The following is a 16140-nucleotide window of genomic DNA, read 5'->3' on the forward strand; positions in this document are numbered from 1 at the left end:
AAATCTGAACAATTTATCTAGCCATTGGAGTTATATGATAAGTCTTTGGTTTTGTATTTCAGCTTCCTTTAAATGATGAACTGATTTTTTTGCTTGACTTCATTTGCTGAGCTGAATTTGGAATTACCTTGTGCAGGAGTAGGAAGGGAGATATATATAGACATGTTTCATCCAGCAGCATTTGACACTTCATCTATTGTATCAAACGACCATGTAAGAATCACATCACATCATTTTCATTATAGTATACTAATTAATTTTTATAATATTTATATAAGTCTGGTATTTGTATATGATTCCAGGCCAGAACAAAAGCAAATAACTGAAGAGGAGAATAGCGAGATACAGGGATAATAAGATGGCATATGTGTGTAACTGTTAAAGTGACATTTATATCCTATGTAAAACAGATTTATTTTATTAATGGAGCTTTTATTTGAGTTTTTTTTTTTTTTGAAATTTGCGTTATTTTTTTAATAACATTTAGATTTGAGTTATATATACTGATGAGCATAAACAATCTGGAGAAAAAAAAAACAAATACACTTCGGTTTACAAGTGAGAACACGTCGGAAGAAAATCGTTGCTAAGATAGCTTCAGTATATTAGCTTCAGTTTATAAAATGACCCTACCAAATATTAAAATTAACACCAGCTCAGTATTCCACGGAAATTTGACTGACTAAACGAAAAAGCATTAGTATATAGCAAGTTAAAAAAAAGCTTAAACTTAGCAGTCAACTCTAACTTCTAAGAGCTCAGCCTCAAACAATAGAAGCAGAGACATAAGACTGATCAGAAAGTGAGTGCAAGCAAACTTTACATGATGATGATTGCAACAGGAATAACATCTAAACCTGCATCCACCGCTGGCTGAATCCCATATAACCAAGGTCAGACCATAACAAGAATAGGACCAAGAAAGAATAAGTAACATGAAACACACTCAAATCAGATGCCATAAGATTTACAAAACTAAAAGAACTCATGCATTATTCAGCTTCAACCGTAACAAGCAGGCTATGTGAGACACGTTTCAGATCAAGATAGATAGCTTTAAATCACTATCTTACGAGAGCAGATGTACCTATTTCTAAAAATTAGGTTAAAGAGACAAATTCACAATAAAATAAAAAGAACAACATAAATGATAGAAACACACAACATCAGAAAAATGAACAATACAGCCAAATTGTGGACATCATCACTTCGAAATTGCAAACAAACAACGGTATACAACAACAATAACAAGAAGACAACCAATACAGCCAAAAATGCAAAAGAGAATTCAAACATAAGCTTCTCTAAGAATCAACTAAGACAGTCAAGATGTTTGATTTTCATACGTGTATACCACGTTTTAATTGTATTTGTTTAAACATCTATATAATGAATTGCTCACATTTTGCAAGGTTGCAAAATCTTTCAAACATAAGTGAAGATATGTGTGAGAATTTTATCTTTTCAACAAACAATAACGAACTAAGAAAAACCAGAGTTATAATTTCTTCTCCTACTCTGAATCTTAGGTTCACACTTACAGCAAGAGAGAGAGGGGGTTGTTATATTCTTAAAGTTGTAAACGATCCTTCATCAAACTCGATGTATCTATCAGATCATAGCACACAATATCATTAAAACATACATGACTAGGATAAGAAAAATGAACAAAAACAGCCAAACTGTAGACATTTTCATCACTGGGAAATCCCAAACAAACAAGGGCATACAAGAATAACAAGAAGACAACCAACACAGCTGATAATGCAAAAGAGACAAAAACCGAGAAAGTAACTAACAGCAAGATGGCTTCATCAATACATGATGCAAAGGGTAACCCAATATTTTAAATTGGATTAAGAACTCACAGTGAGACAATGCACTCTAAATCCAAACATGCAAACCTTTATCGCTGCACACAACTTCCTATCTTTCCATAAGGCAAATGGATCACATCAAGAAAAGCCTGACAGATTTCAGACATAAGCTTCTCTAAGAATGAAATATGAACCAACACAGACAACACTTACTATACTAATCATTCTACACTAGTCAGCGAATACACAGTTTGCTTTTTCAACAATGTGCACACCAAATATAATTTAATCAAAATAAAGATGTCAAGCACAACCAGCTATACGATCTTCCAGAATAATCTGAATTATCACATAGTCACCTACACGGTAACACGGCTACACTTAAAGAAAACACACAAAAAAAAGAAACTATAGTAACACTCACACGGCATGTAAATAAATGATTTTCTAATCAAGCTTGGTTGTCACAATTAAATATATGTAAGTTGTATACAGGAAACAAGATCCTACCAAGACAAACAATTGTAGACATGTCATCACTGGGAAAACCCAAACAAACAAGGGTGTATACAACAATAACAAGACAACCAACAAACACAGCTTAAAAATGCAAAAGAGATTTCAGATATAAGCTTCCCTAAGAATCAAATATGAACCAACACAGACAAAAAACACTCATTGTAATAATCATTCCACACTAGTTAGAGAAAAAATAGTTTGCTCTTTCAACAATGTAAACATCATATATAAATTAATCAAAATAGAAATGACAACCCCAACCAGCTATACGATCTTCAAAAATAAAATTCCTGTCACCTAGTCATCTACATGGTAACACGGCTACACTTGAAGAAAACAGACAAAAGCCCCGACAACTGCATAAAAACTGCAAAGGGAACTAAAGAATAACCTGAAACTCTTATGACGATCTTCAGAAACCCGAGAACAACTGCATGCGAAGAAAGATAAAAAGGCGATGTTAGAAGACCTATGTAAGTTTGTTTGCTACTTGTCGAGAATGGGTACACAAGGTAAAGAATTTTATAAACAACAGAAAATATTAACCTTAAGAAATAGAAATTCACATACCTGATTTTCAGACGTAGAATATCAAGAAATTCACATACCTCAGTTCAAATGTAAGCGTGATCACGCATGCTCCATGGATGTCATACTTCTGCAACCCAAGCAGTTTAAAGATTTGGGACTGCTTCATTTGCTAATAAGAGATCACGACCAGGAACAATCAAAGAGGTAATTTAGATTACCTCAACAACCGAGGCATTTGCTTTTAGCACCAGGTGACTAGGAACCTGAATGCATTATAGCGACAGGGACAACCAAACCGATCGGGACAGGGACAAGGAGAGAGGTAATTTAAATTACCTCAGCCAAACCGAGGCATTTGTTTTCTTTGCTCAGGTGACGAGAAACACGTATGCATTCAAAGGGACAGGGACAATCATACCGATAGGGACAAGGACAAGCTGAGAGGTAATTTAAATTACCTTAGCTAAACCGAGGCATTTGTTTCTTTGCTCAGGTGACTAGGAACATGATACATTCAAGGGACAGGGACAAGCAGAGAGGTAATTTAAATTACCTCAAATAAACCTAGGCATTTGTTTCTTTGCTCAGGTGACTAGAAACCCGAATACACTCAAGGGACAGGGACAATTTAACCGATAGGGACAGGGACAAGCAGAGAGGATTTAAATTACCTCACCCAAACCGAGGCATTTGTTTTCTTTGCTCAGGTGACGAGAAACCCGTATGCATTCAAGGGACAGGGACAATCATACCGATAGGGACAGGGACAAGCTGAGAGGTAATATAAATTACCTCAGCCAAACCGAGGCATTTGTTTCTTTGCTCAGGTGACTAGGAACCTGATACATTCAAGGGACAGGGACAAGCAAAGAGGTAATTTATATTACCTCAAATAAACCGAGGCATTTGGTTCTTTCCTCAGGTGACAATCATACCGATAGGGACAGGGACAGGGACAAGCTGATAGGGACAAGTGATAGGGACATGGACAAGCTGAGAGGTAATTTAAATTACCTCAGCCAAACCGAGGCATTTGTTTCTTTGCTCAGGTGACTAGGAACGTGATACATTCAAGGGACAGGGACAAGCAAAGAGGTAATTTATATTACCTCAAATAAACTGAGGCATTTGGTTCTTTGCGCAGGTGACAATCATACCGATAGGGACAGGGACAGGGACAAGCAGAGAGGCAATTGTTTCTTTGCTCAGGCGACTAGGAACCTGATACTTTTAAGGGACAGGGACAAGCAGAGAGGTAATTTAAATTACCTCAAATAAACCGAGGCATTTGGTTCTTTGCTCAGGTGACAATCATACCGATAAGGACAGGGACAAGCAGAGAGGCAATTGTTTCTTTGCTCAGACGACTACGAACCTGATACTTTTAAGGGACAGGGACAAGCAGAGAGGTAATTTAAATTACCTCAGCCAAACCGAGGCATTTGTTTCTTTGCTCAGGTGATTAGGAACCCGAATACATTCAAGAGACAGGGACAATTAAACCGATAGGGACAGGGACAAGTAGAGAGGTAATTTAAATTACCTCAGCCAAACCGAGGCATTTGTTTACTTTGCTCAGGTGACGAGAAACCCGTATGCATTCAAAGGGACAGGGACAATCATACTGATAGGGACAAGGGACAAGCAGAGAGGTAATTTAAATTACCTCAAATAAACTGAGGCATTTGTTTCTTTGCTCAGGTGACTAAGAACCCAGATGCATTCAAGCGACAGGGACAATTGAACCGATAGGGACAGGGACAAGTAGAGAGGTAATTTAAATTACCTCAGCCAAACCGAGGCATTTGTTTACTTTGCTCAGGTGACGAGAAACCCGTATGCATTCAAGGGACAGGGACAGTAGGGACAGGGACAATTAAACCGATAGGGACAGGGACAAGCTGAGAGGTAATTTAGATTACCTCAGCCAAACCGAGGCATTTGTTTCTTTGCTCAGGTGACTAGGAACCCATAGGAACCCATATGCATTCAAGGGACAGGGACAGTAGGGACAGGGTCAAGGAAAGAGGTAATTTATCTTACCTCAGCCAAACCGAGGCATTTGTATTTTCAGGTGACTAGAAACCCGAATACACTCAAGGGACAGGGACAAGCAGAGAGGTAATTTAAATTACCTCAGCCAAACCGAGGCATTTGTAGTTTTTGCTCAGGTGACTAAGTACAAGGACAAGCAAAGAGGTAATTTAGATTACCTCGATAGAAACAAGACAAAGAGTATTGCATACCAATACATAACAATTGTAGTTATGACTAGCTAGCTCATCATATGAGTGAACGTGAGACTAGTTAATTGGCAAGCAATCAAAAACGTATGATACACAAGATAAAACCAAACCTATAAGGAACACAGACACACACAAAACTATAGGCAGAGTAAACGATTTTGAAACCCAATAGACGTAAAATTGAAAACCAATAACCGAAAATACTAAAACCAAAGAAAGTAAGATCTTTGTTATAAAACCATAGTTATAGCCTAACGCCACACAAACTATGTAGGAGTATTGAGTAGCATCAAAGTCATCCCATACCTTTCGATAACCATTAGGCTTCCCAATAGCTTTTGTCCTGATTTCAAGTAACGAGATTATCTGATATCGAAGCTAACGCTAACGCCCCTCCACGGAATCCAAAATTTTCACTGGCTGACTCCAAATCATGAAACTTTAAAGTGGCTGTTTCCATAGATTGCTTAAGATAAGTTTCTCAATCGAAAACTAAGAAGTGGCCTTTATTTGTGCATCAAACAAAAAAAGATGGCCGCAACTTACTGTATCTTTTTCCCAACAAAACCAAATCATCTTTGGAAACGCCTGATCCTGAAAACAAAAACCAGTAATATATTTCCAAATTAGGACTTAATCATGAGGTAAAAAGTAATCATAGTAGAGCTATACCCAACGTCATCCACAACCTTGACAGAGCACGAAACAACACCACGAAGATAGGAGAAACCTGAATATAGAGAGATCAATCAGAAGAAATCGAAGTACAAGGGGAGAATTTGACTTTTGTCGCACCAGCAACGAGACTGTTGAACCACGGGTTCCAGAACGCTTGGAGTGATGAACACCCTCGGGCAAAGGCTTGATCGACTTCATCCCTCGAATGAAACACGGAGAAACAAAAACCCTAAAACCCAAAAATTTCAAAAAGCAATTCCGGCGGATATCAATTATTGGAGATTGAGAAGCAATTTATCGCGATTAGACCCAAAAAAAAAACCTAACGACAATCAAATCGAACTTACCTAGAGATGGCGATTTCATGGGAACTGGGAAGTGATTGATCATCGCTAAAGGATGAAAAGAACAAAACAGAGTCAGTCAATACAATCGAAATTGAAAACCCTAAAAAGGGAAAATCAAAAAAGGCAAAGAAAGATCTAGAAACTCATATAAAAATAAGCGAAGAGAACTTATCTAGAGACTGTGGATCTCTCCTCGCAAGAGATTTGATTGATTTCTTCTCTTGAACTTGATTTCGTCGGGAGTGAATCAACAAATCGCCTCTTTCCTTTCAAGGAAGAAGACGATGAGAGCAGAGAGAACTTTAATTTACAAAGGGAGCAACGGGTCGGGTGTTAAAATAAGACTTTTCTCTCTCTAAGCCTTTAAACGGTGCCGTTTGGTTGTTTATCGTACGTACCATATACAATATAGCCGTTGGAAAATATTGAGATTCGGAATTGGAAAATAACCGTTGTAAAAGCCTCACAAAAGTTAAATAAAAAAACTCTAAGTTCTTTTTTGTATATTGCACAGTTGGCTTTTTTTACAACGGTTTTTTTCCAATATGCTGAACCCATTGCAATTGTGACCCAAAAAAGAAAGATAAATGATTTGCTTCTCATTTAAGATCACAAATAAAACGAGCCAAAAACACAAGACACTGGGAAAAATCCCACGAGTTGCGTGGGTTATATTAATACTAGTCTATACCCAGTGCATTCGCACCGAAAAGGCATATAATTTACCGTTTAAAGTTGAACCAATTTTTATTAATTTACCTAATTAAATTCCCTTTATAAAAAAGAACATACGTGCGAAAAAATGTAATAAATTTTGTTGTGATTGATCATCACTGTTACAACCAATAGAACAACATTCAGAAGTGACCAAAAATTTAGTAATTTAAATAAAAGTAAAATTTGACTTTTTGGTTGTATTCATACCTGATGGTTGAGTATTTTAATTTGCAAGAAATAATCTACATAGCATGGCTTATGTTTCATAGCTTTCTTAATACATGCTGTTAACAATTTCATTTATGTATGCTTTAAAGCCTTTTCTTGTTACATTTATGAAGCAATAAAATGTAATTGTACTTAAGATATTAAGAAAATAGAGCGTGAGAACCTTTTTATTGATGATCAAAAAGTACTACAGGTAATACTTCTTAGAATTTAAATAAACTACAATGTAAACTCTAATAATATTTTTTCTTAAGAAAACATTGTTAAACAAACCAAAATCTCTAAATCCTTCGTCTGCACATAAAAAAGATAACTTGCTTTGCACATATATCATTAACCAAACATTTCCTCCTCATCAGGTGACTTCTTCTTATAACTCACTTATCTCTTCCTCGTTGCAGAAACTCTTCTTGAAGGTTTGAATTTTCAAGTTTCGCATCTTGTCACGATCCACACATAGAATGACATTCCAATACTTCTCTCTGAAGTGAGATCACATTATATCAAGGTAGAGCAATTTATCTAACACCACCTGATTGACTGTTGCAGCTCCATTGTAACAAAAAGAGATGCAAAACCAGACATCTAACAGAGAATGTGTTGAGATGGTGAAATACAAAAGACATAAATTGATCAGAAGCAATTCAGCAATAGATATAGATACAGTAGGGATATAACCATTAAAAACAATATGTTTCATCGGTTCTATAATGTAACTTTCTTAGAATGCTGAACTTCATGGTTCCTGATGAATTAATCTATTAAAAAAGTTAAGAAATAGAATAATCATGCACCCTAATGAATATATAGAAGCCAAATCCCACCTTTTTACTTGTAGATTCATGAGAATTGATGGAGAATACAAAACCATAACGGATTGGAAAATCCAAATTTTTATTTTATGGTAATCATGTTTTGTCTTCTTAAGAGTTCTAGGATTGTTGTGTATTTCTCGAGAGTTTTATAGTGAGAAAAAGTGATCTTTGACTCTTGAGATAGAGGGATTTAATGGGGATCGTGAATTGAAAAGGAAAACTGTTTATTTCATGTGTTAAATGGGATCGTGAACGGTGGATCCTTTTACGTCTCTATTTTTTTGTTTTTAATTTTTTATGTTATTTTTTAATATAAACAATATCTATGTGACAGAATGTTATTGGTCAAGTGACTTGTGATTTATAAAATAAAGGATATTAGTTATATATATATATATATTTAATTATAGTTCTTTATTTTAAATTTTGTATTAAAAGTAGTTTATTTTATATGTTCCAAGATAAAATACTTACACATAGAATTTTAAATATGTAATATCAGAAAACATTTATTTATTAAATTTAGTAAAAATATACGGTCAAATACTTACACATAGATTTTTTTGGGAATCATAGTATCTGCAAATGTTAAATTTCTAAGAAAATTGAAATTATAAGAGTTTTAGGAGAAGGAAATTAGGAAGTAAGTGATATGCTCAAATTAAACCCTATAGCTACTCTCTCAAATTAAGAGGCCACTGCAGTACTTAGGGGTCGAATTCCACAAGGACTCTAGATTACACAATAAATTGTAGAATTTTATAATTAAGCTAAACAAGATGATTTAAATTAAAAAGGCAATGCAAAATATTAAATAAAAGCTGTGAAAATTCAGTGGATCAAAAAGCTAGGTCTAGGGAATTTCTCAGGAAATTATGAAATATTAAATCAATCAATAAATTAGGATTCAAACAATTAAAAATCAGATCTAGAACTCTAAACATTTTTGTAAAATAAATCAGTTCTCACTGCAAATATTATCTAAATTTAAAACCAGAAATTCCAAATCTCTTTGCAAAATTCAAGGTAATAAATCAGCTTTAAAAACAAGTTTAGATTGTTCACAAAATTATTATATCAAATCTCTTTGCAAGAAATAATTTTGCTCATCAAAAGGTTTTATCAGGAAAATCTATTATATTCTCATATCAATTTATTTTCCTAAGTTATTAATTCTAGGTGATCAATCAAGAATTAATATGAAGAACAACCTAAGATGAAGATCTAGAAAGATAAACAATCCTAAATAAATAGATCTAATAGTTCATAAAATCCCTGTGAAAAACCCTGAACCTAACAAGCAAACTGCTCCGACATATTCAATGAAGAACAAAACATAATTCTGAATAATAAGCAATTGAAATTAAAAGAGTAAAAAGGGAGTTCAAGAATTCTTCTCTCAAAGCAGTTCAGATCTCTCTCCCAAAAGCTCTCAAAATATCACAGGGTTGCAGAAAAATAAATCTTGCTAGAATAAAACTTAAGGGTTTTAAAAACCTAAAAACTATATATATATATATATATATATATATATATATATATATATATATATATATCCTAAAACACGCCAGGGACTTATGTTGCAATTATGGAAGACTTTGGGCAAAATTGTAAAACTTCCAATTTTTTACTCTCTCGTCGGTTTGGACTGGGTGTCGATCGATGCTCCAAATTGACTTCTTTTATTAAATGCTCCAAAACGATCCAAATTGCTCCATTTCGCTCCATCCGTGCCAAAATCCTAGATAACCTGCAAAGACTCAAAAACATCCTAGAAACAATTCAAAAGACTCTAAAAGACTTCTTATATCAGTAAGTAAATATTTTATTTAAGGGACGTCTGAGGGAATCATGGTTTCGAGTGTTTATTTATTTTGATTTGGGATTTCAAATTTCGATACTGCTAACTTATGTTCGTATAGTAATTAGAAGAGGGATTTGGGATATTTTATATTGGCAAATATTTTAGCGATTGTTTTGGTAAGAATTGAGTGTTCACAACAGCAAATTTACTGAGACGCTAAATACATTTGAGATTCTAATGTACCTCTCCTGCAAGTTAAATAAACTTTTAACTTTCATCAGGGCATAACCTGAAGCTCCTAAAGCCAACATTCCAGGAGCGAAGAATGCCAATTCATCCATCTGAATAATAGAGAAAGAAACAATGTCATACCCACAAAGTTATCGAGTAAGAAAATCCAACAGGCCATATGAGAAAGTGAACAGGGAAAACCTAAGCAGCACAGGAAAATAGTGGTAGCAGATCCCATTGTCTCACAATTCTAGAACTCTAGATGTATGTTTCTCTTTTCATCATTCAAGTTAGATTGTTTGTAGTCACTGACAGCAGCTGCAGAGGAGAAGAAATATCTAAAGAGTCATTATATAAAATTCACATGTAAAGTGAAACAACTTAAAATTACCTGTGATAAGAACCACTGCAAATGCAATGCTTCATCCATTCAAGTTTTGAGGTTGGAGAGACAGTCTGTAGTCACGGACAGCACTAGAGGAGAAGAAAGCATCAGAACAACACTAAGAGTCATTATCGAAAAGGAAATCTAATATATTAAGTGAAAAATTACCTATGACAAACCTCTGTTTTTGTTTTTATCCCAAGTGCTACTGCAGCAACCATCAAATCAGCTGAAACGAGAAAGAGAAAACAACATTAGAAGCAGGGTTAGTAGTATAACTTGGTAAATCTCAAAAATCCAAGTAAAAAAGAACAAAGAGAGGAGAACAAAGTTAACTTACCTTAGTCAGTTAACTTTAAAACCATATTAGTTAATTTTACAAGTCTGAATCAAACAACGACATAAAAGAGAAACCCTGAAAAAAAAAGAACTCTAGAATTTTTAAAACCTGTACTTGGCCGTCGGTCAAACCAGAAGAAGAGACACCAACTACGGAAACAAAACAACCAACGTCCTCCGATCCTCACCGGGCATCAAAATGCTCCTGCAAAATCATCAACCGAGATACTCACGAGTTAGAAGACAAAGACAAGACAAGAGAAGATGTTTTACCTTAACTTAAAAAAATAAACCCTAGGATTTGTATACCTTAACTTGCTCGTTCGAATAAGAAGCGCCCGTGGAAACCCTAATTCATCAATTAGAAGACAAAAAGAGAAGAGACACTGAGTGAGTCAGTGTACGTTTTATCAAATTATTTTCTAATTATAATGAAAACAACAAAATCAAACATGAAATTGAACTAACACACACGATGGACTGGGGAAGAAGCAGATATTTACCGTTTTTTAACAGCAACACCACCTAGTTTCTTCTCTGAGTTAAACGGAAAAGCATAAAGGATAGAAGACCTGCGACCTGGTTGTCTCGAAATTCATTCCCAGCTGAAGGAGAGAATACATACGTATCTTTCTCCCACTCATTATGAGAAAGTGAGACAGGAAAAACCTAAGAAACACAGAACAAAAAAACAAATGTGGATCTCCATACCAGAAACCATAAATGGCCTTGCGCTCTAGCAAGTCATCATCATGTCCACTGATGCCTTTCTGGTAGTACGTATCTGATCAAATTTGACAATCATTGAGGCTGATGCAACAAATTAAAAAAAAGGAAAACCAAAGTTGGCTAAAGAAGAGAGATTTAAAAAAAGTAATCATACATATATAAGCACGTCTCATGAGAGGAAACCTACAGAAGGACATTTTGTAAGTGTAAGTGTTTCTTAGAAATAAATATAACAATTAAAATGTTCCAAATTTGGAATTAGGAAGAATAAAAGTTGTACCTCCTCATCCAGAAGAAGACACTAGACACTAAGAAGAAGATTGTTGGGTTTGAAATCACGGGCATCCCAGAAATGGAGTAGACGAATGACGATGGTTGGTGTGTCTATGGACTCGGTAATTTCATCGAGCTTGAGATAGGAGAAAGTAGGGCTATATGAAGGAGGATCTTTGGAAGACATTGGTGTTTTTTTAGGTCGGAGGAAGGGTTGTTTGGGTTTTAAATTTCATGAGGGATGAAATCAAATATATATGTAAAAAGGTAAAGCTTTAAATCGGGGTAGTAATTAGTAAGTTATGGTGGAATCGTAACGGATTGCACAATTAAGGGAAGGCAAATAATCAGGAAGGTAATTAGGAAAACACAGCGGTTAGACGATTTAACCATTAAGTAAAGGCATATAATCAGGGTTGAATTACCTTTTATGGCAGGAAAATAGTAATGTGATAGAGCTTAGGAAGGTAATTAGGGAGTCACGGTGGTTAGGCCATTTAACCATTAAGGAGAGGCATAAAATCAGGGTAGGATTAGTTTTAATGGGAGGAAAACCTAAGGACATTTCAAATTTAATAGTTTACCAACCTGGCCTGCAGTAAAGAAATAGTTCTATCCAGCGAGTCCAAGCAACCTGCAGTTAAATGGGAGGAAACAACAATAAGAAGTGCCCAGTAAATTAACAGAGACGCTAAATACATTTGAGATTCTAATGGACCTCTCCTGCAAGTTTAATAAAATTTATAACTTCATCAAGGCCATAACCTGAAACTCCTAAAGCCAACATTCAAAAGAAACCTCACTAAAGAAGAAGAAGAGAAGAAGAAGAAAATAACAGATCAACACTAAAGAGTCACTGACAAACCTCAGTTTGTTTTTGGTCTATGGAATGAGATGAGATCATACCTTCCTCTGGTAGTACGTAGCTGATCAAATTTGATAATCATTGAGGGTGGTTCCAACACAAAAAAAAAAAAAAAAAAAAAAAAAAAAAAAAAAACAGCATACCAAAGTAAGCTAAAGAAGACAGATTTTAAAAAAGAAATCATACACATATAAGCACGTCTCATGAGAGGAAACCTACACGGTCCATATCTCTCTGACAGGACACAATGTAGTAAACTGAAACGAAAAATGATTCTATCTCAATGATCGTTTTAGAACAATTAAAAAGACCCCCAAATCTGAAACAAATGGTCAATTATGCAAACTAAAAAGGATCACACGACCATGACCCGACCTTTTAAAGAGAATCGAAACACGAGATTAACTCTCCAACCAAATAAAAGAAGTAACCTTCACATAATTCTACGGGTGAAATTTAAATGGGTATGGCAAGTATCGATTTTAAAACATAACTTTGCCGGTCAAAACTTGGAATTACGGAGAGGTGAAGGAAGTTTTGGCTTCTTTGTTTATTACTTGACGCCATTGATAAAATATCACTCACACAACCCTGAAATTTTGAGAATACTAAAATTGCACTTTCAAATAGGAAATGAAGACCTTTGATTAGGAAAAGAGAGGAATTGAGGAGATCGGCAACGGGATCTGCTGGAGATGGACGGAGTGGGGAAGAAAGAGAGGCGAGGAAGAGGAGAAGACTATACTCCGAGGGTCCATCGTAATATTTGTGTGGCCATAACCCAGTTACAGCCCATTAACAAATGCATAAGATATGTTGGGAAGGTTAAAAAAAAAAAGGATTTAGAAGGTGACCATGTCAGGTAGATGGAGCTTCTTAGAGGGTGTAACCCTATATTATTATATTAGATTGTAGTTTTTGTCAAGTACTCACAGTGTAAATGCTCAAAGAGTGATCCGTTTGGAGCATATTCAAAATATCAAGATCCTGGTGAAAGGTTCCTTTTCCTCACAGTTCCCAAGCAGGTTTTACAAAATTCTGGTTAAATTGGGTCAATCAACACCACCCATATCTCCACCTTCACCGATTAAATCTCCGTCGTCGACGCCGGTTTAAATTATATCATCAGCCATAATGCATCGTTGGCAGTAGAAGAATCCGTCGTCTCCTTCGTCAAAGGCTTCGTTGTCGCACTCCTTGCAGATCATCGTAGTCATTGTCATTGATATTGGTAATATTACAAATTTTCTCTGTTTTAAAAATGTACCCTTTACCAGCAAAATCCTGAAGCAGAGTCCGTCCTTTACTATATGATAAACACTAAATCTTCGATTTCTATCTTATGTTGTTGAATTGGCCATTAACAGATATTAGACTTTTAGGCTGAATGGTTATTTTGTTGCATGTCCTATTGGGATGTGGTGATGGCATCCATGGATCCTGTCAGGTTCTCACGGCGAAATTCTCCATTACCCTATGGACTGGTCCAGCCTTAATGTTGCATAATGGGAGTGGAAGTTGACAAAGTTGTAAGTATGACATGTGTTAGGGGTGGATTTCACCCCAACAATAGGTCCAGCCTAGAAAGAGCCCAAAAGAATTATTAGGCCGGGAGACGAACCGACACAGTAATCTATAAATAGTGATTGTACGGCGTACGGTCAAGGGACAGAAAAATGGAGAGGGAATCGATACGAGAGAATTGGTTCTAGAAGTATAGACTCGACGAACTCGCAGTTCGCGAAGTGTTTCCCTTTTTGCCATTTTCTAGCTCGTCTTTATTAATTGTGGTCCGACCTTTTTCATATAATAAAGAGAACTTCGACCCTCGAAACACCGAACTAAAATACACTAATTGGACCGATTTGGACATCAAGATGAGCTTTTTTTCCTTTTTTAAAAGTTTATGATGGGGAAATGTTTTGTTTGATTGATTAAGGAAGTTGCTACCAAGTATTCCACATGAGAAAGATGCATATTATAAAAATATGATTGGCCGCATGTACTTGGTTTGAGTAAAGATGATTCACATGTTCTTAGATTAGTGAATCAGAAACATTTTGTGTCCGGTTGCTTTGAATATTTCTCACTATTTGTGTAACCTTCTTTCATTCTAGAGTCCTTTATACTCTCCTATATAGTATCTTGTTAGCATTTGCTTTACTGCGAGTTTTGTCTCAAAACCATGATTTTCGACAATAATTTTGAAAGGATTATACAATTCTTAATTATGGATTTATATTCCAATAGACCCTAACCATGCTTAAATAATGAAACGGAAAAAATCACTTCTCCACTAACAAATAAAACAAAACACTCCCAAAAAAAAAACCAATAAAAAGTTGAAAAGATCATTACTCTATTAGTCATTCGTTTCAATCAGAATCATAATAGTCAATAAAATCTTCATCAACACCAACATCAACGCTAGTACCAGCGTTCTTCACCACTTCTTCTTCACCTTCAAGAGGCATCTTGTATCTACACTGAGGACACGAGGCGTGAATCTTCAACCACTTCTTCACACACTCCAAGTGATACTTGTGTTTACATGGCAACTCAGCAGCCACTTCACCTTTACCCCATTCCCCCAAACATATCACACACTCTCCTTTCTCCACGACCGCTACACTTGGCAACATCTCTATCGTCCATCTCGAAGCCGGCGGTCTCCCGTTTTCAGTGTCACGGAAGCGACGAGATCCATATCCTCCCGTTATAACTGTAAATGCTGCAACTTCATCGAAGAAATCCTCTTGGTCGCTGCCGATTTGGATTAAATCATCAGCCATAAGACCGCATCGTCGGCAGTAGATAAACCCGTCGTCTCCTTCGTCAAAGGCGTCGTTTTCGCACTCGTTGCAGATCATCGTCGTATCTATCTCGTACTTGTAATAATGTTAGAAAGAAAGGGAAGAAACTTTGTGAGCGTGAAAAGAAACCCTAGACCAGGTAGGTGAAGAAACAAGTAGACGAAGAGGGTGAATGAGGAAAAATATTATAATTAGGGGTTTAAATATGGGGAAATTGCAAAAATATATAATGTAAACCATGGAGGGGTTGGTAGAGATTTCCATATATTCTCCAATTCTCTCTATATTGCTTATTTCATATGTAGTAGTATGTTTTATGGTGAGGATCAATTTTCCATTTATTGGATGACGTATTTGGAAATTGACGAATAACGTAAAAATATTCAATGCCAATTAATACATAAAGCAATTTTGGATTCCAAATTCCCGATATACGTATATATTTTGTTGATTGATCACACCCTTTATCATAACAAAAACTTTGTCTTTCACACTTCAACAAACCTTCAGATTACATTAATGGACATACATACATAACTTTGACACCTCATACGATAAGATTGTTGGAATAGATTGTGATGAGAACAAAAGTGATAACGTGGACATGAAGGTTCAAGGTTGAGCGTGGTTCACTTTGATAAAAAAAAGTTGAGTATTTTATTTTCTTTTTATAATTGCAAGTAAAGTTAGTTTGTGTCGTCGTATTTATAAATGGCAATTCACCGTTTCTTAGTAGTAAAAATCATGATTGATTCCATTTTCATCGCTGATTTGATTTCCTATATATATATATCTCAAAAATC

General features: G+C 35.5%; 1 protein-coding gene across 2 annotated transcripts; it reads right to left on the reverse strand.

The window, feature by feature from the left end:
- Window positions 1–400: 400 nt before the first annotated feature.
- Window positions 401–6447, reverse strand: LOC109127531 (DNA mismatch repair protein MLH3-like). 2 transcript variants are annotated; one of them, XR_002034101.2, is made up of 8 exons: window positions 6139–6447; window positions 5909–6020; window positions 5803–5843; window positions 5660–5707; window positions 3086–5563; window positions 2945–2994; window positions 2728–2766; window positions 401–629 (listed from the first exon to the last, which is right to left on the reverse strand). XR_002034101.2 is itself a non-coding variant. In XM_087471139.1 (7 exons), exons 2-5 carry the CDS (start codon window positions 5987–5989, stop codon window positions 5463–5465), a joined length of 288 nt encoding a protein of 95 aa, XP_087327265.1. In that variant the 5' UTR covers window positions 5990–6020; window positions 6139–6409; the 3' UTR covers window positions 401–629; window positions 2728–2994; window positions 3086–5462. The 2 variants fall into 2 exon arrangements, 1 of the variants encoding a protein (XP_087327265.1); XM_087471139.1 differs by having other exon boundaries at window positions 2728–2994; window positions 5786–5843; window positions 6139–6409.
- Between the last annotated feature and the right edge of the window lie 9693 nt (window positions 6448–16140).

The sequence above is a fragment of the Camelina sativa genome, chromosome 11 (assembly GCF_030686135.1).
Source record: "Camelina sativa cultivar CO46 ecotype springtype chromosome 11, ASM3068613v1".
Lineage (NCBI taxonomy): Eukaryota > Viridiplantae > Streptophyta > Magnoliopsida > Brassicales > Brassicaceae > Camelina > Camelina sativa.